General features: G+C 41.1%; 2 protein-coding genes across 3 annotated transcripts in view; one reads left to right on the top strand and one right to left on the bottom strand.

Annotated features, from left to right (window-relative positions):
- The first annotated feature begins 615 nt into the window (after positions 1 to 615).
- cfap73 (cilia and flagella associated protein 73) lies at positions 616 to 25957 on the top strand. The gene is made up of 7 exons (XM_063034192.1): positions 616 to 828; positions 9123 to 9228; positions 16025 to 16129; positions 19753 to 19953; positions 20536 to 20757; positions 22727 to 22882; positions 23015 to 25957. Exons 1-7 carry the CDS (start codon positions 773 to 775, stop codon positions 23078 to 23080), a joined length of 912 nt encoding a protein of 303 aa, XP_062890262.1. The 5' UTR covers positions 616 to 772; the 3' UTR covers positions 23081 to 25957.
- Positions 25958 to 26845: 888 nt separating this feature from the next.
- Positions 26846 to 27828, bottom strand: part of ddx54 (DEAD (Asp-Glu-Ala-Asp) box polypeptide 54) — a 40531-nt gene continuing 39548 nt past the window's right edge. For both annotated transcript variants that reach the window (XM_063034086.1, XM_063034085.1), the window contains exon 20: positions 26846 to 27676. In XM_063034086.1, the coding sequence (XP_062890156.1) occupies positions 27441 to 27676 (236 nt within the window). In that variant the 3' untranslated portion in view covers positions 26846 to 27440. The remainder of the gene's footprint in view (positions 27677 to 27828) is intronic.

Raw genomic sequence — 27828 nt, 5'->3', positions numbered from 1 at the left:
TTATGTAAAGTCATGTGAACTCCCAACACAGCTTCCGCCTGTTGCGGGTATTTTAGGGCCAATTTCTCATTCTGTTCCCATGCTTTTAATCTGCTTCATAAGGACAGGATGCTGGCTGCACAAATTATTTTGAATGAAAGGCATTGAAGGTAAGGAATTTATGGAATCGTAGGCAAAATCCAAGGGTGACTGCTCTTTTCCAAGACGCACAGACGCGGTGTTTCTCTGCTTGAGTTCCTGCGACCCTGCATCAGGGCCGATTGTTAATCCCGCTCGGGAGAATCACAGAAAAACTGTGTGTACGGACAGAGACAGTTAGAATTTCAAACCCAGACCCTCACACAATAGCGAAATGTTGCCTCCGCTGGTTTACGGTATTCGTGGTAATCTCCTGCTCTCTGACCGCAGCACGGGTTACATTTCGGACGGGGTCACCGGCAGATATCCTCGCCGGTGTCCCTCCGGTTCGGTGAAGAGTTCAAGTAGTGAGTAATGTCCGGTCCAGTTAGCTGATGTGAGTTCACGATGTGTGACAGCGATGCATGAAATGAAAATCACTCGGTTGACCGCATAGTTGCTTTCAGGCGATGCCTTTGTCCACGAGAGGGCGTCTCGGAAGCGGGTCACGTTGCCCAAGTAACGAGCCGTGCCATCGCCATGGTAACCCGAGCCGGGTGAAACAGATGGATTCCCCGGTATCCGGGCCAGTGTTCTGCTTGCAGCGGGGCCCACTTGTCCCAAAGTTAGTCAAAACCCGAAAAAGTGAAAAGTGATGGGGAAAAAATTGGAAGACTACTTTAAAACCTTCTTCGAAGAAAACCTCATGGTGTAAGCCAAACTGTTTTTTTGTATCCTTATGGAGTGTTTTGCAACAGTCTGCCTTTCTGTACTGATTGGGCTTTAACGAATTTCGTTTAGTTAGGGGGTTTAAAATTACAGCGTTAGACTTATGGACTTATTCTAAAGTTTAAAAGCACCCGGGATACTTCAGATGCTGGAGATTTTAAGGCAGCATCTATAGAGAGGAATATTTCGTGCCAAGTGTTGTCCCGTCCATAGATGTTGCCTGACGTATTGAATTCCTTAGGCACTTTGTGTGTGTGTGTGTGAGAGAGAGATATTCTAAAGTTCATATGGATAGCATCCTTCAAAATGATAAGAGTGGGATTTATGACCAATGGGTATGGTCAAGGCAATCTATGGGTAAGTTTTTATGGGTCTTAACGGTATGACAGCTTCAGAGCATGGGAGGCCTAAAGGCGTAGACAGATACAAAGATTAAAACCAGCTCCAAACGTGTCAGATCCAGTAAATACTATGATGAACTTGTTGGTAGGATTCGTGTACATCAACCCTTGTTCGGTCAGTTGTCGGGTAAGGTAGGTGGGGGCACAAGAAATGACAGACGCTGTAATCCGGAGCCACAATCCATCAGAGGAACTCAGTTGATGGAACAGAATCAGTAGGGTGAAAGGAGTTATCAGCATTCTGGACCGAAACCCTGCATCAAGGCTCTTTGTAAGAGGTGGGAGGGGGGAGTGCGGGCCTGAGACGCTATTGGGTTGGAAGGCGTGGAGGGGAGATTTGATGTGCTGAGATCTGTGACAGTGGAGGAGATGGTGGCTTTGTGTTGCTGGATGGGCGCACGGTCTGAGTGCTGTTATCTGCATTCTGCAAGGGGGCTCTGGCTCTGCCAGATAACAGTCAGCACCACTGTTGTTGTAAGGTAGGTGTCTGCCTGGCTTGGTTATCAAGTCTCCAGCTTGTCCGTGCAATACAGTACCAAAGCCACAAAGGCACACTTTCAATATGGAAGCTGAGGCAGAGTGGATGATGGACTCTCATCATCCAGTCCACCGCCATGTTCCACACCCACTGTTGAACTCTTCCCCGGATCAGAGGATCGAAACTTCCAGTAAACACAACCTTCATTGGCGGCAGATAGATTTTGGCTGAACTGCGCAATGAAAACAACATCGATCCCTCAAAGTTGCTCGCAAGTTGATTGGGTTGTTATGTGTGTGTGTTAGCCTTTATTAGTTCGAGGACACAGTTCAAGAGACACAATGTGTTGTTGCAGCTCTATTAAACCCTGGTTAGACCACACTTGGAATATTGTGTTCAGTTCTGATGGCTTCATTATAGGAAGAATACGGAAGCTTTAGAGCGGGCGCAGAGGAGTTTTGCCAAGATAGTTGGAATCCGACTCGAAGGACAATGGGTGATGATGATCATCACCACAAGCCTGGGCGGAAGGTAAGGAGATCCTGAGATGTCCAGTCGTCAAGAACCCCCTCTAGGCCCCACCAGTGTAGTCCAAAGGAAAGCTTATGAAGCAACACGTTTGGCACCAGCTTGGCTGCAGGAGCTGCCCGAAGGATGTCCAATGACGTCCAGCTACCCTGGGGGCTCCACTCCGGATTTGCTGTCCCATCTCTCCCGAGGCGGCCCACAAGGCAGTGGGGCTACTTACCCATAGCTGGGGATCTGGTTCACAAGCACAAGGGCTTGTCCACACACCATGGGCCTGCGTGCTGCCTGTGCAGGGGCCAGACCTCCTCCCTGTCCTCTGTAGTTCAGCCTGAGTCCAAAAGGAGTTCAGTTTCCATGTGTCACCAGCGAGGAGGCACTGCATGAGGCCTGCTGTGGGAGGGGCTCTGTACTGACAAGGAGGGATGTACATATTCCGCTCGCCTTTTTGCAAGACTGCTAGCCAACGGTGGAAACTGAAAGAGTGATAAGCGCTACCCTCTACACTACCACACTGGACACGTCACAACAACCATTTTGACACCAATTTACCAAGATGCTGCCTGGATTAAAGAGCATGTGTTATGAGGTTAGGTTGAGCAAGCTCGGGCTTTTCTGTTTGGAGTCAAGTAGGAAAAGAGGAGACTTGATAGAGGTGTATAAAATGATGAGAGGTAAAATAGATTGGACAGCCAGCAACTTTTTCCCAGGGCTAATACAAGAGGGAATAATTTGAAAGTGATTGGAGGAAATTATAGGGCAGATGTTAGAGGTAGGTATTTTACACAGAGAGTAGTGGATGTGTGGAATGCGCTGCCAGGGATGGGGATAGAAGCAGAGACATTCGGGAAGCTTAAGAGACAACCAACACCTGTACAAGGCTGATTTTCACAGTTTGGACATTATTCCTAAGGACCTCACGAATGTATTTCAGTAATCGTTTAAATAGTTATGCTGTGGATGCACTGTTGAGTTTTTTGGCTGCATAGTTTAACTGAATAAAGGTTTATTTAATGTTAGGGTTCTATCTCCTGGGTTTGGTGAGTGAGCACAAGAAATTGGTGATGAGCTGCTGTATCACAGTGACATGGCAACTTCAACAGACTTGCACACAGTTCTACAACAGCAGCAATCTCAATTTGTGGGGTCCCAACTGAAGTTAATCTAAGCCTTGACCAGCAGGTTAGCAATGAGTCTCAACAACTTCGGTGTCAAACACTGAACAGAGCTCATGTGAGTCAGTTGTTACATCTGTAGCCCCCCTGGCCAACCTCAGGGTCGCTCATCTCGCTGTCGTCTAGCCTACGCACTAACATAAGAGACGAAACCCCCTTACACATCCATTACCAACTTCTGGTTTGGGAGTTATGTTTGAATCGTGGCTCAGACATTACAAGGATATCTTTTGGGCCTAGTTTGCCGGTAAAGGTGACTTGTGGAAGACACGTACTTGGCTCTGAAAATTCGGAACTGCTGAAAATGAGCACTATTTCAACTTCATCCTGCCTAAGAACCTACATGGACTGTCGTTTGACAAAACTGTCCCAACAGCTAGCAAGCATTTTTTTGAGAGCAATCATCTTTCTTCAGTATTCGCTACCACGTTCTAAAACTCGTTAACCACAACGCCGGTGACTTCAGCACATATACCAGTGCTGCCATCTCATATGTGAGAAGCTCAAGCTGGGTAACATGACTGAATATCAAACAGTTCAAATGTCTGAGTTTTATTTGTGGACTTCAGGCACTTGGCAGTGCAGATTTCTGCAAGCAGCCCTTGGGCAGACTGGAGCAAGACACTACAAGCTGTCACTGGAGAATGCCAGCATTCGATCAACCCGAAGCACGAGTCAAGTCTGGGTCAAACAGAACCGTATCAGTGCAGTTTCCAGTGGCCCAGACGTCACCACTCAGCAGGTCTAAAAGCAGCAACGAAACCTGTTGGAACTGTGGTACGTGGCATTTTGCAAGAAATTGCCAATTGCAGGAACGCATTTGGAGCAAATGCCAACACTGTGGTCAGAAAGAAGGCTTTTTCCATCCTTTAGTGTCTTCTAGGCCAGTGAAGCACAAGGGCAAGAAGGTTCAAAAACTGTCAAAATCTACAAGGAGTTTAATGATCACATTCAAAGTTGACTTTGCCACCAGCAGACAGTACATCAATGTGTTTATCAATAACTAGTTGGTCAAGCTACAGCTCAATATGAAGTCAGACATCACCATTATCTCCAAACACACGTGGTGGGTACTTGGGTCTCCACCAGTCCAAACAACCCATCTCTCCACCTGCAGTGCTTCGCGGGGAACCTTGCAGCTGATTGGCGCTCTGCGTAAAGCTAAACGGTATCCAAGTCAGCGGTGTGTATTACCTCATAGATCAGTCAGATCTGAACATCCTTGGCATTGCCTGGATGGTCAAGTTTGACCTCTGGAACATCACTCTGGATGTGGTCTGTTCAAAGACATTGGCCAATCAAATCATGTCAGTCGACACCTTACCACCATAGAACAGCAACTGCAACAGCGCTATGCGGTAGTGATTCAAGGTGGTTTAGGTCACTGCACCAAACTGCAAGCAGAATTCCATCTCCATTCAGATGCATAACCAGTCTTCTGTCCCAAAAGTCCTGTACCATATACATCCTTGCCAATTGTAGAACAAGAGCTGGATTGCTTGCAACAAGCTGGTGTAACCATACCTGTCAAATCCTCGCATTGGGCAGCTCCAGTAGTCATTATCAAGAAAGTCAATGGCACAGTGAGGTTGTGTGCTTTACAACTGGTCTCAATGCAGCTCTGGAGGCAGCAGATCTCTTCGCAAAAATGGACGGTGATCGCTACTTTGCGAAGCCTACCTCCAGGTAGAAGTGGCAGAAAATTCACAGGAGCTTCTCACCATTGCTTCACATAAGGGGTTGTCTTCCTTCCTCCATCTGCCTTTCAAGGTAAAGGTGGCCCCTCCAATTTTCAACAAGTTACGGTCACCATGCTGAGTGGTGTTGATGGTGTTGCCTCTTACCTCAACAACATCACAGTGACGGGCATGGATTGGACAGAACTAGACCAATGCCTGGACTGCATTCTGAACAAACTGCAAGGCTTTGGATTGCAACTTTGGTAGAATAATGCAGCCTTCTGATCACTTCAATGAAGTATCTGGGATGTATCATAGATGAGCATGGTCATCTCCCAGATCCCGAAAACATTGCTACTATCTTAAGAATGCCTCCACCATCAGATGTCAGCACCTTACATCATTTCTGGGCATTATCAGTCATTATTCAGCATTCCTACCAGCAATGTTCCTGCTGATGGAGTCATGCAATGTCCTGTGCAACAAGGATACCACATGGAAAAGGTCCGAACAATGCTAAGAGGCTTTTGATTAGATGAAGAATGTGCTGTCATCCATATCAACCCAGAGCTGCCAATCGTCGTCACAATGGATGCGTCCAACTATGGGGTAGAGCTGTAACATCCTATGTCTTACCTGACGGTTCCAGAAAAGGCTCATGCACGCAGCCCAGTCACTGACAGCAGCGCAAAGGACATATGGACAAATCAAGAAGGAAGACTGGGAATCATCCTTGCGGTGAAGAAATTCCACAAGATGCTTTTAGCAGAAGATTCAGTCTCCTTACTGATCACAGTGCATTGCTGGCCATCTTTGGGTCTAAGAAAGGCATTCCATTGTATACAGCTAGCTGTCTTTGAAGATGCGTGACAATGTTATTAACCTAGGAATTTCAAAATATGTTGCATGCCAGCCCAGGAACTTGTTCAGGCAGATGCTCTGTTCAGACTTGTGAATCAGGTTACTGAAAACGAAGGCAAAGTCATAGCTGCGAATTCAATTGATTGCAAAGTCCACTGGGTTGTACTGGATGCTGCTGAAGGACTTCTGGTCACAGCTGACAAGGTCAGAGCAGAAATGTCTGCAGAAGACAACTCATGTCATCAGTGATCACCACTATTGAGGCTCTACCATCTTCTCGCAACTACTTTTGTTGCAGGAGGTACAAAAGGCTGAAGTCTCATTCCACCAGCTTCAAGAACAGCCATTCAGTTCTTTTTTTTATATATAATTTTTATTAAATTTTCAAAAAGAATACATGAAAAGATAAAATCTACCCCCCCTCCCCTTAACCCTCCCCCCCCCCATATGTAGTCCTACCTAAAAGAAAGAAGAAAAAAAAAGAGAGCCGCCTGGATATTGGAAGGTTTCCACATGCTCCATGGAATTCAAAATAAATTTGGTATAATTATTCGTTACTTTCCCCAAGTAACCAAATTCTTTGTCGGAGCACATCTAAAACATTACTTTTCTTCTCAACTCTCATAGTTCCTTGGGGAATCTCTTTAAACTTCACCATGATGCTATGTGTTCCCCCCCCCCCCAAGCTTCCAGGCAAAAAGAGAAAAAAAAGATAGAAAAAAAAAGAAAAAACAAAATACCCCCCCACTAATGTTGTGAATGAAAAGATACACAACACTACCCCCCTCCATTTTACGGGTCGCGGCAAAAGCCACGGTTGCACACATGATTAACGTAGCAATCGATCAGTGCTTCTTCCAGCTCCCCGCAACAAAAAAAGTTATATATATATATATATATATATATATATATATAGACAAAATTAGTATTATTATTCCCAACTAATTTCCTCCAGTGTTAACCTTTCTTACCCCCCTCATATAGTTAATACTATATTTATACATTCATCCAGCTTCAAAAATCCAACGAATCCATTCTTAAGCCCAATCTTCATCTTCAATCTTTCTCGCTCTCCTGAGTTTGTTCTTGTATCTGGTGAATATTCAGAGAATCTTGCACAAACTGCTCCACTTTCTGGTAGTCATCAAAAAATCTTTTTTCTCCACCAGACAAAAAAATCTTCAAAGTTGCAGGATAACGCAGTATAAATTGATAACCATGCTCCCATAGGGTTTTTTTCACTGGATTAAACATCTTCCTTTTCTTCAAAAGTTCGTAACTTATATCAGGGTAGAAAAAAACTCTTTTCCCTTTAATTATCAATGGCCCTTTTCTATCTTTGGCAGCTCGAACAGCTGCCTGAAGAATCCTTGTCTTGAAATCTTAAGAATTTTATTAAAATCGATCGTGGATATTGGTCATCTTTTGGTTTTGGTCTTAAAGCTCTATGTGCCCGCTCAATTTCAATTGGTTGAACCTCCTCTCCCATTTGCAAAACCTCCGGGATCCATCTTTGAAAAAATTCTATTGGCTTATCTCCTTCCATACCTTCTGTAAGACCAACAATTTTAATATTATTACGTCTACTGAAATTTTCCAACATGTCCACTTTCTCCAAGAGTCGATTTCTTTCCGAGTTCCAGACGAGCAAATCATTTTCTGTTTTTTCCACTCTATCATTCATAAGCCCCATTTCTCTTTCCATCTTCTGAAGCTTCTTTTCCATTTTGTCCTGTCTTTCCATAACTTTATTATAGCATCTCTTCGTATCTCTAAGCTCTTCTCTTACTTTTCTTAATTCAGCCGTTGATTGCAATATAGCCTCTCTTATGTCTCTATCATCTCCTTTACTTCCACTCGCTTCCAATTCTTCCTCCTCTTCTTCATCTGTGTTCTCTGCAGAATCCAGTTCTGACTCTGAGTCACTTTCAATTGCAGTGGGTGTCGGTTCTTGTAGTTTGCGTTGTGTCGATTTGCGCATGCGCTCTTCTTTGCGCATGCGCAATTCCGTTGTCTTCGGAGCAACCGTTGCCACCGCCATTGCTCCCTGTTCTACCGAAGGAGATCCAACCTGAGTCCGAGGCTCCATCGTTGCAGTAGGCCCTTTTTTCTCCCGTCTCGTGGCTGCTTCGTAACAGCAGACTTATTTTGTTGCGGTTTAGGAGGCATATCGTAAAGTAATCTTACAAAGTTTATAAATAGTTTTCAAAAAATATTTACCAACTTTGTTTTATTTAAACGGTACTTTACTGATTTGTTGCGGGAGAGCTGAATTTACACGTCTCAATCCCACGTCATCACGTGACGCCCCCCAGCCATTCAGTTCTTAAACCAACCTGCATAACCCTGTTCACTACCAGAATCTAGTCATTCCTGAAAGAAAACTTCTAATACCTTCATAATCTCTTTAGTCCTTTTTCAGAACCCTGGGGTGCAGGCCATCTGGTACAAGTGACTTATTTGCCTTCAGACCTTTCAGCTTCCTAAGCACCTTCTTGGATGTAGTGACTACATTCACTTCGGTCCCCCGACTCTCTCGAATTTCTGGCATTGAGGACTGACGTAAAATATTTATTCACTTGGATTATACAAATGGACTTGACCCCAAGATCCCTCTGCACATCAGTAGTGTTAAGGGTCTTTCCACTAACAATGTACTGTCTCTGTACATCTGATCTCCCAAAATGCAACACATCACATTTGGCCGGGTTAAACTCCATCTGCCATTTCTCTGCCCAAATCTGATCTATATCCCACTGTATTCTTTGCCAGTCATTTACACTATCCACTAATCCATCTGTTGAAATTTTCATTCCTATCATTTATATGAGGATAAAATGGACTTTTGCATCCAATAGACATTTTTGTTCTAATTAAATTCTGGTACAAAATGTGTGTAATTTATGTTTTGTTGTGAGTGTTTCTTATCTGATGCTGTAAGTAAGTTTTTTCATTGCACCTGTGCATACATGTACTTGTGTGTCTGACAATAAACTCGACTTTGTCTTTCATGATCTCTGCGGTGTGTATGATTGTGTGATGTGAAGTTGGGAATGAAGAGTAATTCGCATATTGCCGATATAAAAATAATGTGTGGGATCAAATATGGCAACAAGTAAAATTAAACTTAAATAATGCTTCTGCTCACCTTTTAAAGCAAATTACCAGACCAAGAAACCATATTTGCAACAAGTGCAATGCAGTTATTGGAGAAAAGACGAGAACTGACTGAAGTAGAAGTGGATCTTGCAAACCAAAAAGAGGTAAATAAGTAATATGACAAAGGTTCAAAGTTAAACGTATAAATATGGGTTCAGAGAATAAAAATACAGATGTGATTTGCATTATTTGCTTTAATGTTTCTCCCGAAGGAACCTTTGTTCTACCACATGATGGAAGCAGTGCGCACATTGGAAAGTGCTCCATGTCACATAGTCTGTCATCCAGAACATTGATTTTGATATCTATAATCAATACATCTTTATCATATTTTATTATGCAGCACTGCCTTTTATACCTTCGAGACCTGCTGTATTCCACAGTATTCCAAACACGAGAAAATCTGCACGTGCCAGAAATCCAAACTGACACACATAAAATGCTGAAAGAACTCAGCAGGCCGAGCAGCCGAGTTTCTCCAGCATCTCGTGTGTGTTGCAGAGTATTCCAAAGTTAGCTTATAAAAAGAATTCTGAAAGTGGAACACATTCGTTATTCCACTTATAAACTAATAGTTGAAAGGTTTAGCTTACTGATTTGATTGAGAATTAACTAGCATTTTATTATGTATCATTCAGTAAATCAGCAGTGTTTTAAAAAGGCATAATTCCCCAAGAAAGAAGAATAGCCCTTAACTCGGCAGTGGAGTTATCGGGGCACTGTCTTTTGACAGTGTTTCCGTAGCAAGCTATTCTTGTTTTTGCGAGGCCGAGTTGCTTGCTCGACGCTCAACCCGACTTTGGATTTGAACTTGGGAACCTTCGCTCCGGAGTCCAGCACTGATATTATTGCGCCACCAAGCGGGACATAATTCCCCAATTTACAAAATCATATTCTTGTATGCTGTGATATAGTTTAATTCTGTAATACCTGTTCTCTTCATCGTTAAATCTACATCACCATTGAACACAGTATGAAGGTTAGTATTCAGAGTTTAAGCTGTGTGGTTGTGCATTAATGTATTTGAAATCGTACTGATATCTACAGTAAGAACCTGTGAAGAGTGATGTGATTGAATCACAGCAACACTGAGTAGCACAAACACAATCCTGTTTTGAAATGGTGGCCTTAAAGTTATGTGTGGCATCAAAGAAAGTAATGGCAGAGTAACCATGTTCTGCTGGGAGAAGATCAGATCGTATCTTCAGTTTGGAACATTGAAATGTTTTGCCTTTTCTTCCAAAATTGTCTGTACTAAGAAAAACCAATCATGCCCCTTAATTACCAATATTTATTTGTAAAATATTAAAAGACGTGACTTAGACCATAAGACATAGGAGCAGAATTAGGCCATTTGGCCCATCAAGTCTGCTCTATTATTCCACCATGGCTGAATTATTATCCCTCTCAATCCCCATTCTCCTGCCTTCTCCCAGAGCCATCAAATGTTCCTCATATGTTAACCTTTTCATTCCTGGAATCATTCTTGTCAACCTTCTCTAGACCTCTCCAATGCCAGCACATCTTTTCTTAGATAAGGGCCCCAAAACTGCTCACAATACTCTCAAGTGTGGTCTTACTAATGCCTTATAAAGCCTCAGCATTACATCTTTGCTTTTATTATTTTAGTCCTCTCGAAGTGAATGCTAACATTGAATTTGCCTTCCTTACCACCAACTCAACCTGCAGGTTAACCCTTAAGGGCAGGAGTTCCCAACCTTTTTTATGCCATGGAGCCTTACCAGTAACCAAGGAGTCAATGGACCCCTGCTGTAGGGAATCCTGCATGAGAACTCCCAAGTCCCTTTGCATTTAAATATTTTCCCCTTTTAGAAAGTAGTCTGCGCCTTTATTTCATCTACCAAAGTGCATGACCACACGCTTCCCTACACTATGTTCCATCTGCCACTTCTTTGCCCATTCTCCCAATCTGTCTTAAGTCCTTCTGCAGTCTCCTTGCTTCCTCAACACTACCTACCCCTCCATCTACCTTTGTATCGTCTACAAACTTGGCTACAAAGCCATCTATTCCATCATCAAAATCATTGATATTTAACATGAAAAGAAACAGTCCCAACACCAACCCCTGTGGAACACCAGTAACCCCTTGTAGCCAACCAGAAAAGGTATTCTTTATTCCCACTCTTTGCCTTCTTCCAAACAACTAATTTTCTATCCATGCTAGTATTTTTCTTGTAATACCGTGCACTCTTATTTTGTTAAGCAGCCTCATGTGCAGCACCTTGTCAAAGGCCTTCTGAGAATTCATGTAAACAACACCCACTGACTCTCCTTTGTCTATCCTGCCCGATTTTTTCTCTCAAAGAATTCCAACAGATTTGTCAGGTAAGATTCCCCTTAAAGAACCCATGCTAACTTTGACCTATTTGATCATGTGCCTCCAAGTATCTTGAGACCACATCCTTAGCAATCGACGCCAACATCTTCCCAACCACTGAAGTCAGGCTAACTATCCTATCATTTCCTTTCTTCTGCCTCCCTCCCTTCTTAAAGAGTGGTGAGATATTTGCAATTTTGCAATTTTCCAGTCTTCCAGAACCATTCCTGAATCTAGTGATTCTTAAAAGATCATTACCAATACTTCCATAATCTCTTCAGCTACCTCTTTCAGAACCCTGGGGTGTAGTCCATCTGATCCAGGTTACTTATTTATGATTCAAAGATTCAAAATTCAAAGCACATTTATTATCAAAGAATGTATAAATTATATACCTTGAAATGTGTTTGCCTACAGGCAGCCACATAGCAAGAAACTTATCAATACAATTAAAAAGAAGACTAAAACCCGCTGTGCAGTGGAAGGGAGAGAGAGAAAACCATGCAAACAATAGAAGCAAGCCAAAAGCATCCTGAACCAGACTGGGTCCCAGATCTGTTCCCAGAACAGCTGAGGTAGGCCCTTCAGACCTTTCAGTTTTCCCAAGTGTCTTCTCCTTATTGATAGAATTTGAACTCACTTCTTCTCCCAGACAGTCTCGAGTTTCTGACCTATTGCAGTGTCTTCCACAGGGAAGACTGACACAATATACTATTTTAAGTTCTTCCACAAATTTCTTTGGCCCCCATTACTACCTCTCCAGTGTTATTTTCCTGCACTCTGATATCTAGTTACACCTCTCTTTTACACTTTACATATCTGAAAAACTTTTTTGTATCCTCTTTTATATTATAGGTGACGTAGCACGTCTTTTGAGAACTGTCAAAACTCTTCATGAGATGGTTTTCAGATGATTGGGTTGCCAGTATGGGACAGATCCTGGGTGGAGCTTATGGTACAGATAACACACCTCACTGGCATCAGTGGTCGCATAACCAGGACTTGTAATATGCATACGACCATCCACCACCTGCTCCCGCAGCTTCAAGTGACCCTGATCGGGGGGGCGAAGCAGGTGCTACACCTTGACCAAGGGCCAGTGGAAGGATTCTTGGGCCAGCACAAGTTCAGCATAGGTAGCAAAGCTGGATTAGAGAGTCTGGGTTGTAAGGAGAGTAGGCCACACTGATCCTTTTCTTCCCGGGAGTACAGGAGTATGAGTGCTGACCTCATAAAAGTTTATCAAATCATGAGTGGTGTGGTCGAGTTGGGTACAATTGCACCATTTAACAAGCATTTGGGTAAGTACTTTGAGGAGAGAGGCTTGGAGTATTATGGGCCGAACACATGGTTTCAATCCTGCCTTCTGGTGCTCCTTGGAGTTTGCATATTCTCTCTATCCAGGTCTCTTATAATTTTACACAAGCCTGTTAAATCATACCTCTTGTTCCAAAGATAGCAACCCTGTACTGTTCAGCCCTGCTTCAATCATCCGGCCTGATAACTTGCCAATATATTTGTTCTGTACACCCTCTAATGCTTTTCCCTCTTTCCAGTTGTTCTAGTGACCAGAAACATACACAGCAAGGAGGATGCTGTGGTTAGCATGGACCAGTTGGGATGTAGGGTTTCTTTCCCTGCTGTATTATTCAACATTATGTGCGTGGTGGGGTGGAGATATGGCTGTACTAAAGGAGGTGTAAGGCACTCCTTCCTTCCACTGGCCCTTGGTCAAGGTGTAGCACCTGCTTCGCCCCCCCGATCAGGGTCACTTGAAGCTGCGGGAGCAGGTGGTGGATGGTCGTATGCATATTACAAGTCCTGGTTATGCGACCACTGATGCCAGGCAGACAGTCCCTGAAGAGTATAGTGGCTGGGATCACCCCTCTTGTAAAGACACTGGCCAGAAAAAGGCAGGTGGCAAACCACTGTAGAAACATTCACCAAGAACAATCATGGTCATGGGACCGTGATCGCCTACATCATACGGCACAGCACATAATGATGATATTCTTCGACCAGCACAGCAGTGCAGTTAGTAGAATCACTGCCTTACAGCTCAGTGACTTGGTTTCAATCCTGACCTCTGGTGCTTCTTGGAGTTTGCTTGTCCTCTCTATCCAGGCCTCTTATAATTTTACACAAGCCTGTTAAATCATACCTCTTGTTCCAAAGATAGCAACCCTATACTGTTCAGCCCTGCTTCAATCATCCGGCCTGATAACTTGCCAATATATTTGTTTTGTACACCCTCTAATGCTTTTCCCTCTTTCCAGTTGTTCTAGTGACCAGAAACATACACAGAACTCCAGCTGTCAGTTTCATCATGACCTCCTGGCTTTCTCTTCTGTGCCTCAGCTAAAAACACAAGTACGTTCTGTGCCACCTTATTCACTTCTCCCTTGGATATTGCCATCCAAGTTCTCTCCATTCCAATACATTTCTTAACATTTAGTCTGTTGCTTTGGTTTTCCTCCTCAAATGTATCCCCTCACACTTCAAATTCAATTAGCCATTGTGCCCGTCTTTCCAATTTCCAATATCTTCCAGCTGCCTAGAACATTCATCCTTGTTATGACTATATTGAGGTTGCCAAGAGACGCTGAAGCTGGTGATTTCGGAGTCTGTCTTCACCACAACAAATACATAATCTCTTGGAGGCACTTTCAGTAGAGGCTCACAATCCCATTTTATACCATTAAGATCAAATGTAACAGCAGGTGATTTAATTCAGTCTCAATAATCACGATGACATAGTTTACTTAAATATTTTGGGTTGACAATGCTTCCTTTTAATTACATATCTACAGTGGGTGATACCATTGAATGTTCAAATATCCCTGTTGACATAGATGTTCTGAAAACTTCTGAAGACAGAGAGCCAGACATCAAAATACACAATAGATTAGTTGTTGATTGCCTAAACCTGTGGCCATGTTTGATGTGTTAAGTGACGACATCAGCTATATTGCCTGGTTTGATGCAAGCCAATTAACACAACCCCATTGTCTTAATGTTTGACTGGTTACATAGGTGAATGTTTCATGGTCACCATTTTGCAAACTGAAGACCAATCACCAACTCCTGTACTGTTTACTCCGTTGGTTCTTTTAATGCATTTTATATAGGCTTGGTGATTCATCCATTTATTGTGTGTGTGTGTGTGAGAGAGAGAGAGACAGACAGACAGAGAGATCTAGCATCTTTTTTTTGGCGTGTGCCTGCGTGCGTGCGAGTCTGTGCATGTGTGTCTGTGTGTGCATGCGCGTCTGCATCTGCATGTGTGTGTGTGCGCGCGTCAGTGATGATGTCTTTTTCATGGTTTTACAAGGTGCAGAGCGAGAGAGAGACTGTGTGGAGCGCCACTCCTCACACAGGCATTTTTGCTGTATTTTTCCCTTTTATTTTACGAGGTTGAGTTGCGATCTTGACACTCAACCCGGCACGGATGGAAAGCGTACTCGGGAGCAGACCTGACTGGTTTCGAACCTGGGAACCTCCACTCCCGGGTTTGGCGCCGATGTCATTGCACCACCAGCCGGCCCAGATCCAGCATCTTAATAAATGAATGAATCTCTCTCTCCCTCCCCACTTCCTTCTCTCCCCTCCCCCGTCTCTTCTCTCCCCCTCCCCATTCTCCCTCCCCTCTCCCCCTCTCCTCCCCTCTCTCCTCTTCCCCTTCTCTCTTCTCCCCTTCCCCTTTCTCCCCTCTCCCACTCTCCCTCCTCCCCTCTCTCCCTCCTCCCCCTCTCTCCGTCCCCCTCCCCTCATACTCTGCCCCCCCTCTCCATCCACCCCCCCCACACTGACATTAATGTCAATCTTTGAAAGACATATACAAGATGTAAATTTCAAACCATGCATTCCTTCTACCTCTACACGCAGACTATTATTTAAGTCTCTTAATGGGACATATTCTTCTCTTTCCTTGACAACTATTTTTTAACTCTGTATTCTTATTTTTCTTTTACTGGATTTCTGTAGCTCCACACTCTTTCACCTTAATAGCACTATTGAATTCTAAGTGCATAATGTAAGGTTCCTTTTTTTTTGTCTTTAATTTCCTTGACATTCTCGGTGGCCCAGAAATGGAGATTTCTGGCCTGAATCTGCTAAATCAAGTACAGCCTTTCTTGTACTGATTAAAAAAGATTGCTTTGAATCCATCTTAAGAATTCCGAACACCTGGGTTCACACACTCGAGTTTACAGTGCACTGGAATTCCAGTTTTAGTATAATGTAGCTCCTTGGCTTGATACAGAGTGTCTTTCTCAAATTCGCTGTGTCAGTGCATTGCCATGTGATTTTGTGTAAGCCTAGTTCTTTTCCCATGGGTCTGAGACAGAACTGAAAATTGGAACTTTATAATCTGTCTGGTACCGCCACTGGAAATACTTTTCTTTAATACACATGTTAATTTTCAGGGATAACCATTAAAAAAGGAATTTATAACTGAGAGTGAATAAAATATTCTCCCAGAATTTGACCAGTCAAATGAGATCTAGTATTCTGAGAATTTATTGCATATGGTTTAGTTTTATTAAACTCTGCTTCCTTTGCAGGAGTTCCAAGTGAAACGCAAAATCTTGAAGCAGAGAAGAGAGGAACTAGTGAAGAAAGAAGAGGAGCTGAAACAGTCCATACAGAAATTTGACAGATTCTTGAAGGTAAATGGTGCTTGGACTGGCGAAACCATTGAGATCATTTTAGCTGGCTTTGTGTGTCAAGTAAAAATATTTGTGGATAACAATAATTGATTTGAAACCTTAATTGGTCAAGCTTTGTGCTATGTTGTTCATGGCCAAGGTTTAAAATGTAAATAAGTACATAATGAATACAGGTAAGTAAATAAGTACATAATGAATACAGGTAAGTAAATAAGTGATGTTGAAGGTAAACTTACACAGTGCATTATTTACATTTTGAGAAGTTGTTAGGCATTGTTCTCATCCAGGGGATTGTGAGGATTAGGACGAATTAAGGTAGGGAGATTGCCAGAATGATAACCACTGCAAAGTAGAGCAGGAGATGATCGAAGGTCGGAGGGGAAATAGATTACTGTCCTGCAAAGTACTCCTCAAAGAGCATGTTGAAAGAAGGATCAGAAAGGAATAACTTCATGAGAGACAGTACCAATACGGGGACAGAAAAGAGCGATACCTCTGAACAGTAGTGGGCCAAGAGTTCCGAGAAAGTGTTACAGCTGTTGTAAAGTAGGAAGACGGAGGCAGGAATCCAATGAAAATAACATAGTCCAGCAAGTTAAAGAAACAATTGATCTAAATAAAGATAGTTTCCAAGGGAAGGAATAGGGGTCACTGTTAGGGATCGGATGGGCCTACAGAATTAGATCTTGAAATGACTGTTTTAAAAAATGTGAAATTAAAAATTAATAAATATAATTTCTCTGTACAGCAATGTGCGCAGCCTCAAAAGCATATTGGGGAAATTGAAGATATTAATCTGATATACTGGGTGAGCTGAAATTTACAGTTAACATATAAAGGACAGGGCAAGTGGTGAAGTACTATGGGATCTAACACAGAAACAGAAGTAGAAGTGGGGTAATAGTGTTAATTAAAGATTGTGTTGTAGTGAAAGTAACTGATATTCAGAATCAGAACCAAGTTTATTATCACCGGCATGTAACGTAAAATTTGTTAACTTAGCAGCAGCAGTTCAATGCAATATATAATCTAGCAGAGAGAAATAATAATAATAAATAAAATAAAACATAATAATAAATAAACAAATGAATTAAGTATATTGAATAGATTTTAAAAAGTGCAAAAACAGGACTACTGTATATTTAAAAAAAAAGTGAGGGTAGTGTCCAAGGGTTCAATGTCAATTTAGGAATTGGATGGCAGAGGGGAAGAAGCTGTTCCTGAATCGCTGAGTGTGTGCCTTCAGGCTTCTGTACCTCCTTCCTGATGGTAACAGTGAGAAAAGGACATGCCCTGGGTGCTGGAGGTCCTTAATAATGGATGCTGCCTTTCTGAGACACCGCTCCCTAAAGATGTCCCGGGTACTTTGTAGGCTAGTGCCCAGGATGGAGCTGACCAGACTTACAACCTTCTGCAGCTTCTTTCGGTCCTAAAATAAACCATAAGGATTGAGCTAAACTATAGGAAAGGATCAATCAGTGGTGCTAGAGTGAGGAGCGACCTGTTGTTCAGATGATTTAAATGCTAGGCCTGATTGAAAAGGCAGGGTGTCAGGGCCAGAGACGAGGGTCAGACCCGTTCTGCTCGCTGCTCTGTGACGTTTGCTCGGCTCGGCACTGAACTGAAGCTGTGGCCTGCTCTGTCTGCAGTGATGCCCGGCTTCATGCCTGTGGTCTCGCTTTCGTTCTGAATGCTATTTGCTTACTTTTATTGTTTGATGCTTTGCTTTTATTCCCCCTCTATACATTGGGTGTTTGACGGTCTTTTTTTTAATGGGTTCTTTTGGGTTTCTTTGTTTTGTGGCTGCCTATAAGGAGACGAATCTCAAGTATAATGCATACATACTTTGATGATAAATGAACTTTGTACTTTGAACTTCGGGGATATTCCATCGAATATTAATGTAATTATTGAGAAAGTTAGAACAGCAATGGGAAATATTTGAAATGATTATCAAAAAGGTTTAGGGAAAGTATATTGCATTTTAAAGATTAGCAAACTAATAATGAAAACTAGATAAATTAATGCCAGGGTAAAATTAAACAAAAAGGAATCACTTGGAAATTTGAACTTCAGAATCAGGTTTATTATCACTGGCATGTGTGGTGAAATTTGTTAACTTTGGACTTGAAAGAAAGGCTGACAATAAGATTTAGGAAAGAAGATGACAAAGGAAAGGGAAAAGGTTTCAAAATAATGTATCTATCATGGAACATATTCTAGCGAGCAGAAACAGCAAAAGGAAAATAGGGACCATCAGATGATGAACAAGTTGATGGTGACAGTGAAACTTCAGAAGTATTAAATAATTACTCTGCTTCATTATTTACCAGGGAGACTAACAATATAAGGGGGGGGGGCATTAGGGACAGGGTTAAAAAGAGCTGTCAAGATATTTGCAAAGGCAAAATGCAAAAGAATAAAATTCTTGGTTCAGCTTGATTGTACAGTGAAGGAACTTGGGGAAATAATAACAGAGACATTGTCAGGTAAATATAAAACTTACTTAGGAAAGGAACTAATACCATAGGACCAGGTATTCTTCCTATTTTTAGGAAGGAAGATGTAGGAGAATTTTAGACAGAATAGCTTACTATTTGTGGTGGGAACAATAAGGAAATATTTACTTGAGTGCAACAGAACATGGGTGCAGTACATTGGCACAGCTAGTACAGCTGCTGCCTTACATTTCCGGTGGCCGGGATTCAATTCTGGCCTTGGGCGTCCTCTGTATTCCACCAGTGTTTCCTTTGGGGGCTCAGTTTCCTTCCACGTTATTTCCCAAAGACATATCTTGCTTTCAGCATAATTTCCGATTTGAATATTTGTGTGGAGTTTCCCAATACTTATCTCTGCATTTTAGTAATTCATTGAGGTTAGGCTGCCAAACAAGACATTCCAGAGAGAGCTGTGAGCTGATTTCAAAGGCTTGTTTTTGGCCTGATGCATGTGAGACGTTTCTGTCCACTCTTACGGACCTGATGGTGCCAAGCTGCATGTGGCACCTTGCACTTTGGTAGCATTGTGTGCAGATAGTTGCTAGAAATATGCCACTAGACCATCACTGGAGAAGGGAACTGACTCGAGTATGCTCAACTGAAAAAATAAGCTGAGCATAATGCTTGAGAAAGGACACAATTGTGAGTAGTATAGATAGGAAAAATACAAGCAGGCCTTTTCCACTGAGGCTGTGTGGGACTACAACCAGAGGTCATGGGTTAAGAGTGAAAGGTGAAAAGCTTGAGGGGATCATGAGGGGAGACTTCTTCACTTAGAAGGTCGCGAGAATATGGGACGGGCTGCCAGTGCAAGTGGTGTATGTGAGCTCGATTTCAATGATTGAGAGAAGTTTGGATAGACACCGGGATGCCTTGGGTGTGGAGGCCTTTGGTCCTGGTGCAGGGCGATTGGATTAGTCAGTTTCAAAGATTCAATATGGGCCAAAGGGCCTGTTTCTGTGTGGTGCTTTTCTATGACCCTTTGACTTTATGACTATCAATGGCCTGAGTCATAAATATGAATTATTTGTCTTGCGAGAGAATGCAACCTACTCAAAATATATACTTGTAGACAAAATAATCAGCATATTAATGTACGTGATTTTATTCCTATTCCCTCCCAAGGAAAATGATGCCAAAAGAATTCGAGCTAAGAATAAACGAGTGACTGAAACCGAACTAATAAAACAAAAAGAAAAAGATATTCTGAAACTACAGTACGAACTGGAATATCTGACCAGGAGGAGAGAAGACCTAAAGAGCAAAGTGGAGGCTTACGCCATTTATCCAAAATATTTGGAGAAAGTAATAAAAGTATCAAGTGAGGTAACTGGAAAGAGTAATGCTTTACACTTATGTAAGTACATAATGTAATTCAAGTAGACTATTTTTGGAATAGAATCTTGCATTTCATTAGCGCACCCAACGTATTTAAATTCTCAAAGTATTCACCGAGGCAAAAAGGTGGTACTAGAGGTCCAGGTGATGACTGAGGGCTGTGTGAAAGGGGCGGATTCTGTTCATAAAAACAGAAAAAAAAACTCAGCGCGTCAGGCAGGCAGCACCTTAAGTCAGGACTGAGAAGGGGAGAAAAACAAGTTAGTTTTCTTCAAGAATAGAGTCTCAGTTGTCTGAGTGCAATTAAACTTGGGGGGGGAGGGGAGGGGTTGCAGAGGAGCTCACGTTGCTGAAGGCTCTGTTGATAATAGAAAGCATTTTGAAATCAATATAAAGGTGGATGGGGATCTTCTTGAACATTACCAGGGAAGGTGAAAGCTGTCAGAATTAATACAGAAGATGAAAACAGCAGTGTTCAATTATTTTAATAATGAAAGTTTCTTTTTTTTCTCAAACTGTGGCTGACTGAAAAAAAAAACTGTTCCCAATTCTCTTTGTACCTCTTCCAAGTTTCGGAATATCCAGATGGTGAATCATCGTTTTAAGGCTTTGTTTCACACGTACGATACGCTATTCCGAAGATACCAGCGAAACCAAGAAATCGTGAAGACAGTTAAGACGGAACTTAATAACTTCATAACAGAGAAAAGCAATGAAAATATGGAATACCAGAATAAGCTGATATCGCTGAAAAGTTCCCTGGAAGCCGCCAAGTCTAAAACCTTAAAATGGGTAGGTGGCACCTGGGCACCAAGACTTCATATCCTAGATTTTGGCTAACTGAACTGCTAGTGGTGAATACCTGCTAATTAGACTCAGGGGGATGTGCAAGTCAAAGTTCAAAGAAAATTTTATTATCACCACATACAACCCTGAGATTCTTTTTTCCTGCAAGCATACTCAGCAAATCTATAGAATGGTAACTGTAAAGAGGTTCAGTGAAACATCAATTAGAGCATAGAAGACAACAAGCTGTGCAAATGCAAATATAAGTAAGTAGCAACAAAAATAACGAGAATATGAAATAGCAAGACAAAGAGTTCTCAAAGTGAGATCATTGGCTGTGGGAACATCTCGATTGGTGAGTGTAGCTGTCCCCTTTTATTCAAGAGCCTGATGGTTGAGGGGTAGTAACTGTTCTCGAACCTGGTGGTGTGAGTTCTGAGGTTCTTGTACCTTCTACCTGATTGTTGCAGGGTGGTGAGGATCTTTGACAATGGATGCTGCTTTCCTACGACAGCATTTCGTGTAGATGTGCTCAGTGGTTGGGAAGGCGTTACCCATGATGCACTACCTTTTGTAGGATTTTCCATTTAAAGGCACTGATGTTCCCATACCAGGCCGTGATGCAGCTTTGCTAAACGTACACGGTCCCCCACCTCCACAATAATTACATAAGTCTAATATGATTATGGATGCATATGCACCCTTGCACATAACAATATGGTATTAAATTCCCTGCATATACTCCTATGTAAATTTGATATCTACTATTTTACTGACCAGTTAATTTTATAAAATTCATATGCTTAATTTTACCCTGGTACACTGTGTTTAAATTATATTTATTACTAGGAAAACAGACTAGTGTGCTTTAGTGTTGGTAAAATTAAAGATACTGTCTTAGTTTCACTCAGATGTATTGGTAATGGTCAGGAAAATAAATCTTAATAATTAATACAAAAATCTGAGCTGGTAACTTGGTCAAGGCACCAAAAGCTTATTTATAAAAAGTTATACCTCACTTTAAAGTCTGGTTATATGGGTATAGAGCAAGCACTAATAAAAATTATTTTCAGGAACAGTTTAATCTAAAAGGACACAGTGAATGAGGGCAATATTATGTGGGAGCTTCCAAATAATTGATACATGATGGTGTGTTACAAAAGGACTTGCGGCACACCAGCCTAGCCATAAAGCAACCAGATATCATATGCCCATGATTTTGTGGTACGTTGCTCTCTTCACTGAGGTGTGCTCAATGAAGATGAGATGAACCACATATACCAGGGTTCCAGAAAAAGCTGGAACATGCCTTACATTTTGCTGTGCCGCAGTCTGCCTGCTCCATATGGAGGTGCTCAGGTCACACGAAACAAATATGTAAAATAGTAACATATAAGTCTAGAAGTCATTGCTCCCTGCCAATATACAGTAACTTGTGTGGTCCCCCTTAACAGCAGGGTGAGATTAGCAAACAAGGTGGGAGAGCAGAAAGCTGATTGGATGAGGACTTACCAATAGGGGGGCGGACTACAGGGTATAAATACCACTGGACTAGATATGCCCAGACATCATTCCTGATGAAGGTGGCAGAGTTTGTCTTTGAAACGGTTACAATCAATCCCTGTACCTGGCTGGAAGCCCTAGAAGAGTTTATTTGTTATGTTCACTAGTTTGGCCTTCTCGGTATCTTTTAATAAAGATTCTTCACTTTGGTACAGTAATAGTATGCTGAACTTTTCAGCAGGAATCCCTGATCGCATGTTACTGCAGGTGACCTTGCCAAATCCTGAGGACAGTCTGTGAGCAAATCTTTGAGCTTCACTTGTTTAGCATTGACCACAAAACATGGGCCAATATTAACAAGAAGATATTTTAGGAGATTAAGGCTCCAGAGACAAAAATATGTTTCTTTTGAATTGATTAGTTGGGTGGTGAATTGAAAATCAATGAAGGGTACTGTTTTCTAATTATACAGGAATCCGCATGGGTACATATCCAAAATACGGCAGCAAAAGGAACGCTTAACTTGGGCATGATAAAAATGGCCATTTTTAACCTTTATGCACATGTAAAGAACACAGACTCGGATTTTGACACTGTTACAGAAGACACAGATGCACAGCTTACCGCAGTAAGTTGTCTATTACGTTAAAGTCCTGTTTATTTCTATTCTGAATGCAAACCTTGAAATGTGCTGTATATAGGTAAAAGCTTTGGAATGAAAATTGGCACAAAGTTACTAATTTTTTGGATTTTTTTTCAGGTACAAGAATACATTCTGCAATTAAGGGAGATTATGCAGGATTTCAAGAGAATGGAAAACAGTTAGCTCACCTTCAGTTGCAGTAAATTACAAATTACTTTATACTGTTATTGGTTAGGAAATACTACAGAATGAAAAATCAAGTTTTACGATGTCTATAATTGAAAATAAATTGAAGTTTTTGTATTTAAAGGACATATAGGTAAAACTCAAACTATCACTGAATGTATTTCTCTAATGTTCACATCTTTGCAAGATCTACAACTTGTGTCAGCTGTTCTGCAAAATAGGGCCACGGCCTTAATCTTACAAAAGCCTTTATATTCAGGTGGTGCCTGCAGAGTAGAAAATTCTGTTTGATTCATCCTCATTCACAACAAGAGGGCAAGCTTCAACCAGTACTATCTACCAGTCAGTTTAACCTTAGTGATGGTAAAAGTCAGGGAGGGAATTCACAATCAAGTGTGACTTCATTAGAGAAAGTCAACATGGATCTGTTATGTGTAACTGTAAGTTTATGGTGCAGGAACAGAGAGTCAATGAAATATGGTTGATGAGATATGAATGGACATTTGACAGTAGTAGGCTTTGATTGAAGGTCGTGGAATAAAAGGGACTGTAGCAGCACAGATAGAAAACCAGCTTAGTATCAGGAACAGAGTAGAGCGGAAAAGCTCTTCTCCCAGACAGGAAGAAATTGTCAGAGGAGCTCGTCAAGGGTTAAACACTAAGATCAATGCACTTCATAATATAAATGATTTGGAATTTTATTTGTACGACACAATTCCAAATTTGCAAATAACATGAAACTTAAACAGCGAGGAAGAAAATAATAGGCCAAGCCAGAGCGAGCATGTATATCCAGATGAAATTTAATGCAGAAAATTCTGAAATCTTGTGCTTTGGTAGGAAAATGAGAAGCAAACTAGATTGAAAGGCATCATATGAAGGAGGTACGACAGAAATCAAATAATGGGCATAGTTCATTGGAAGTGCCAAGGCAAGGGAAGTGATTTTGAACATAGTAAAAATCCATATTTTTATATAGAATTATATAAATTTTAAAGAAATATGAATTACTAAAAGTAAAAAAAAGTCTATCCATAGTCTCCACCAAGACCCCAGCAGCACATTCCAGGCACCTTCCACTCTTTGTATAAAATATCTGGCCTGCACATCTCCTTTGAACTTCTCTCTTTCATCTTAAGTACATACCTACCAGAGAGCTACTGTCAGTCCTTCCCCTCAGCTTCCACTGCTCCAGACAAAACAACCCAAGCCTGCCCAACCTCTCCTTATAGCACTTACCCTCTAATCCAGGCTCATCCTGGTAAACCTGTTCTGTGCATAAAGAGCAAGGAAATTCTTCACGATCAATACTGGTTTAGCCACAGCTGAAGAATTATGTCCAGTTCTAACACATTTTAGAATAGAATGTGGAAGATTTGAAGGCAGTGCAGACAATTCCAGTGATGGGGGACTTTGATTATGTGGACAGCAGGAAGAAGTTAAAGCCACTCCCTTGGAATAACAGGAATCTGTGAGGTGGTATATAAAATTATAAAAGGTATAGTCTGAGTAGATAGAGAGAAACAGTTTATTTTGCTAGAGAGCCTAAGAGCTAAGGGACTAAGGGTGATTGACAAAGAACTAAAAGTGATAAAACAATTTTTTTTTATTTTACACACCACAAGTGGTTAGGGTTTTGAATGAATTGTCAGAGTGCAGTGGAGGCAAGTTAATTGTTGCAGTCAGAATGGAGCTGGATAGATATCTGAGAAAGGTAAATGTTTTGGAAATAGCAAATGTTTAATATTAAAAGTAAATTTATCTGAAATGGTTTTTGATTGTCATGTATAATTATCACAGCAAAATAATTCAAATTGATGGCAAAGTTTTGGTCTTATTATCTTAGAGTGGGCACATTCCACATGAAGATCATTAGTGAAAAGCCTATAATGACAATGAGCACAATAGATTTAGCAAACTTAACTTGGTATGCACTCTGCATGGAGTTCACTTTAGTTGTATGAAGTGACACAAGTTTCTTTTCGCTTGTTGAAATAATTCCTGATTGTATGATGTAGGGCTTTTATTTCCCCTCACCAAGGCTACCAGACTAAGAGGCAACTATATTGATTGCAGAAATGACATATTGTGCCACTAACCTAGCAATTTAACTGCCTGGATTGCACCATCTGTCCCACCCCGCTCCCATGGTACTCCATCCCCACCATCCTTTGCACCCACCAGCCTGACAAACTTTCTCTCTCTCTGCTTCACATTGACAAACACAGAACTGTGCAAAAGTAATAACTATCAAACAAAAAAGAGAAAAAAAAAAGCAAAAGCATTCTTGAAACTTTCCATAGCTCTCCTCAGTGACTTCTGAGAACTTGGGATAATCATACAACAGCTTTTACATACTCCAGGAACTTTACATTGTAGCTAAAAGTGGATTCCTTCACCACCATCACCAGGTATACCCTTTGCAATGTAATATTTCAGAGGTTATGTAAGTGGTGTGTTGTTATTTGATGAAAAGGCTGGGTGATGCAAGACATTGGACTAAACAAAATTGTTATGATTAAAATAAGTAAATTAATGTGAGTGTTGAAATCAACGTGGTAAACTGGCAGCAATCTCTCAGTTGTGGATTTAAGTACTAAACTTAAGCTGACATCAATAGAATGCTTCTTTACTGCAGATGAAAGCCATTTGATGAAACAGTCAATAAATATGTCTTTCTATCTTGGTAAATGCAAAACAACTTCAGCATATGTCATTAGTCAACCAACATTACCTCTTCAGTCACCATCAGATGACTTATTCTCAATTACCAGTGGTAATAAGCTGTAGTTTTCTTGTACAGTACTGAAAACTCTTCATGCACAATTACAGTTTGAAGATGTCTGTACCATGTTTTAACCACAATAAACAGGTTTTGTTGAAATTGCCGAATTACTTTCAGCATTATTTTCATTCTTTATTTTACTATTAAGGTCAGTTAAAAATGCATGATTTTACAATTCAGATCTCTCAGCGTAAAGGAAGAACAGAAACCCTTCTGTAATATTTAAAACTTTTACTCAAGAATATGCAAGTGACCAGGATGAATACCATCAGACTATTTACATGATCACTATTACACTCATTCTGCATCAACCACATAGATTTTACAAGTAATTGCATGACTGAATCAGTATATCCTGGACCGAATCCCCTATCCACTGTTGTATTGTTCTATAAGTATAGCTCAAAAGATAAATCCTGCTCACACAAGCTCATTACTTTATCTGATTACAATTATGGTCATGAGGCTGGAATATTTCCTTCTAATTATTAAAATATGGAGCAGGACCTCAGGATTTCACTGTCTATTGCAAGGTTCCAATCAGAATGGACTGTCAGTTATAGAAAGTGCAGAAATCCTGGACCTTCGCACATCACAGGGAATGGAATCTATTTGAATCACATGGCAAAATGTTGTAGCTGTCTCTTGTTGGAAAGCTTTAGCATTACACCTAGGAGATTGCCTCTTGGATCCTACACTAGGGCAGAATCAAAGACCCTGCTGAATTCTTTGTGTTTGAAATTATTTACATTATTTAAAAATTAACCAGAACTAACTAACCAGAATTAACTATTTCTAGCTGATATTTAGGAATTGAAAATCAGTTACATCTTCTACTGCCAGCAAAACCCTGCTCCAAGCTTCGTCAGCTGATAGAGGCTGAACGGGGAAGTAGCTTCCTTTGCCGAGGACATGCCAAATGACTTTGGAGGGCCAATGAGTTAATCCTTTGGTATGCTTCAGGTGGGTGTGTGTAGTTGGGGGTTTGGGGAGGGGTGGGGGAAAAAAAGAGGAGACAGAAGGCAGAGGACAAAAAATCGGACTTGCAAAATTTAGCCCAGAGATACTTTTGTTTAGTTGCATAATTTTAATAACTTTTCACACAATTCACAATGGACACACACTTGGGGATTTTCATGACAGCATTTGACACCCTCATTAATAATATAATTTCATAGTTTAGTAAAGGAACAAAATGGTTTGAATAAAACGTCTTTCACCATATAATTGAGAAGGTATTTATTTTAAAAAAGAAACCCCCAAAAATTCTGAGCTATCTTTATTAAATGTGCATAATGTCTGTCTTTGGACTATAGTAATTCTGAGATATTTTGATGAAGAAAGTAGACTTCATATAAAACAATCTTCATTATAAACAGTCTTTATGCTGCAGATTGTATAAAAATCAATATCTTCAAACAGTCTTCAGGTATCATTACCTTTTTCCATTCTAAATAAACTTCCATTCCATAACCAGCACATATAAAGGGAAGGCAAAGTGGACTTCAGCTAATTTTAGCCAGAACCACATTATTATTGTAAATGGCAAAAATAGTATAGTGCATTTCTGTATCACATTTTTTTCCTCATTTTCCCTTTCCCTTTCCCTCTGCCAAATGCCATGGTCTTCATTTCTCTCACATGTTGCCGATTCTTCTTGAACTTCTTCATTCCTCCCCGTTGCAGGAATTGCATTTTTTCCTTTCTCCTTCTTTCCTTAAGTATTTCAGCTTTGGTCTTAAGCTCTGAGCGTACTCCATGTTGCTGACGTGGTTTTCTTGAGAAAGACCGCGAGTTTCTTCTTCCACCTGCAAGATTGTACATTAGATTTTTGTAAATGGCAAAAGCTAAATCTGGTCCAGTGTCTGTGTGTGTGTTGGCATTTTTCTTCACGAGACGCTACTCTAAACCTACTTATCTGCTTGTTATCCACTGTCTATAAACATTGGTTTTATCAAGT

This window comes from Mobula hypostoma, chromosome 27 (assembly GCF_963921235.1).
Source record: "Mobula hypostoma chromosome 27, sMobHyp1.1, whole genome shotgun sequence".
Classification (NCBI taxonomy): Eukaryota; Metazoa; Chordata; class Chondrichthyes; order Myliobatiformes; family Myliobatidae; genus Mobula; species Mobula hypostoma.
The sequence above is the reverse complement of the archived record's forward strand: the minus strand, read 5'-3'. Positions and strand labels throughout refer to the sequence as shown.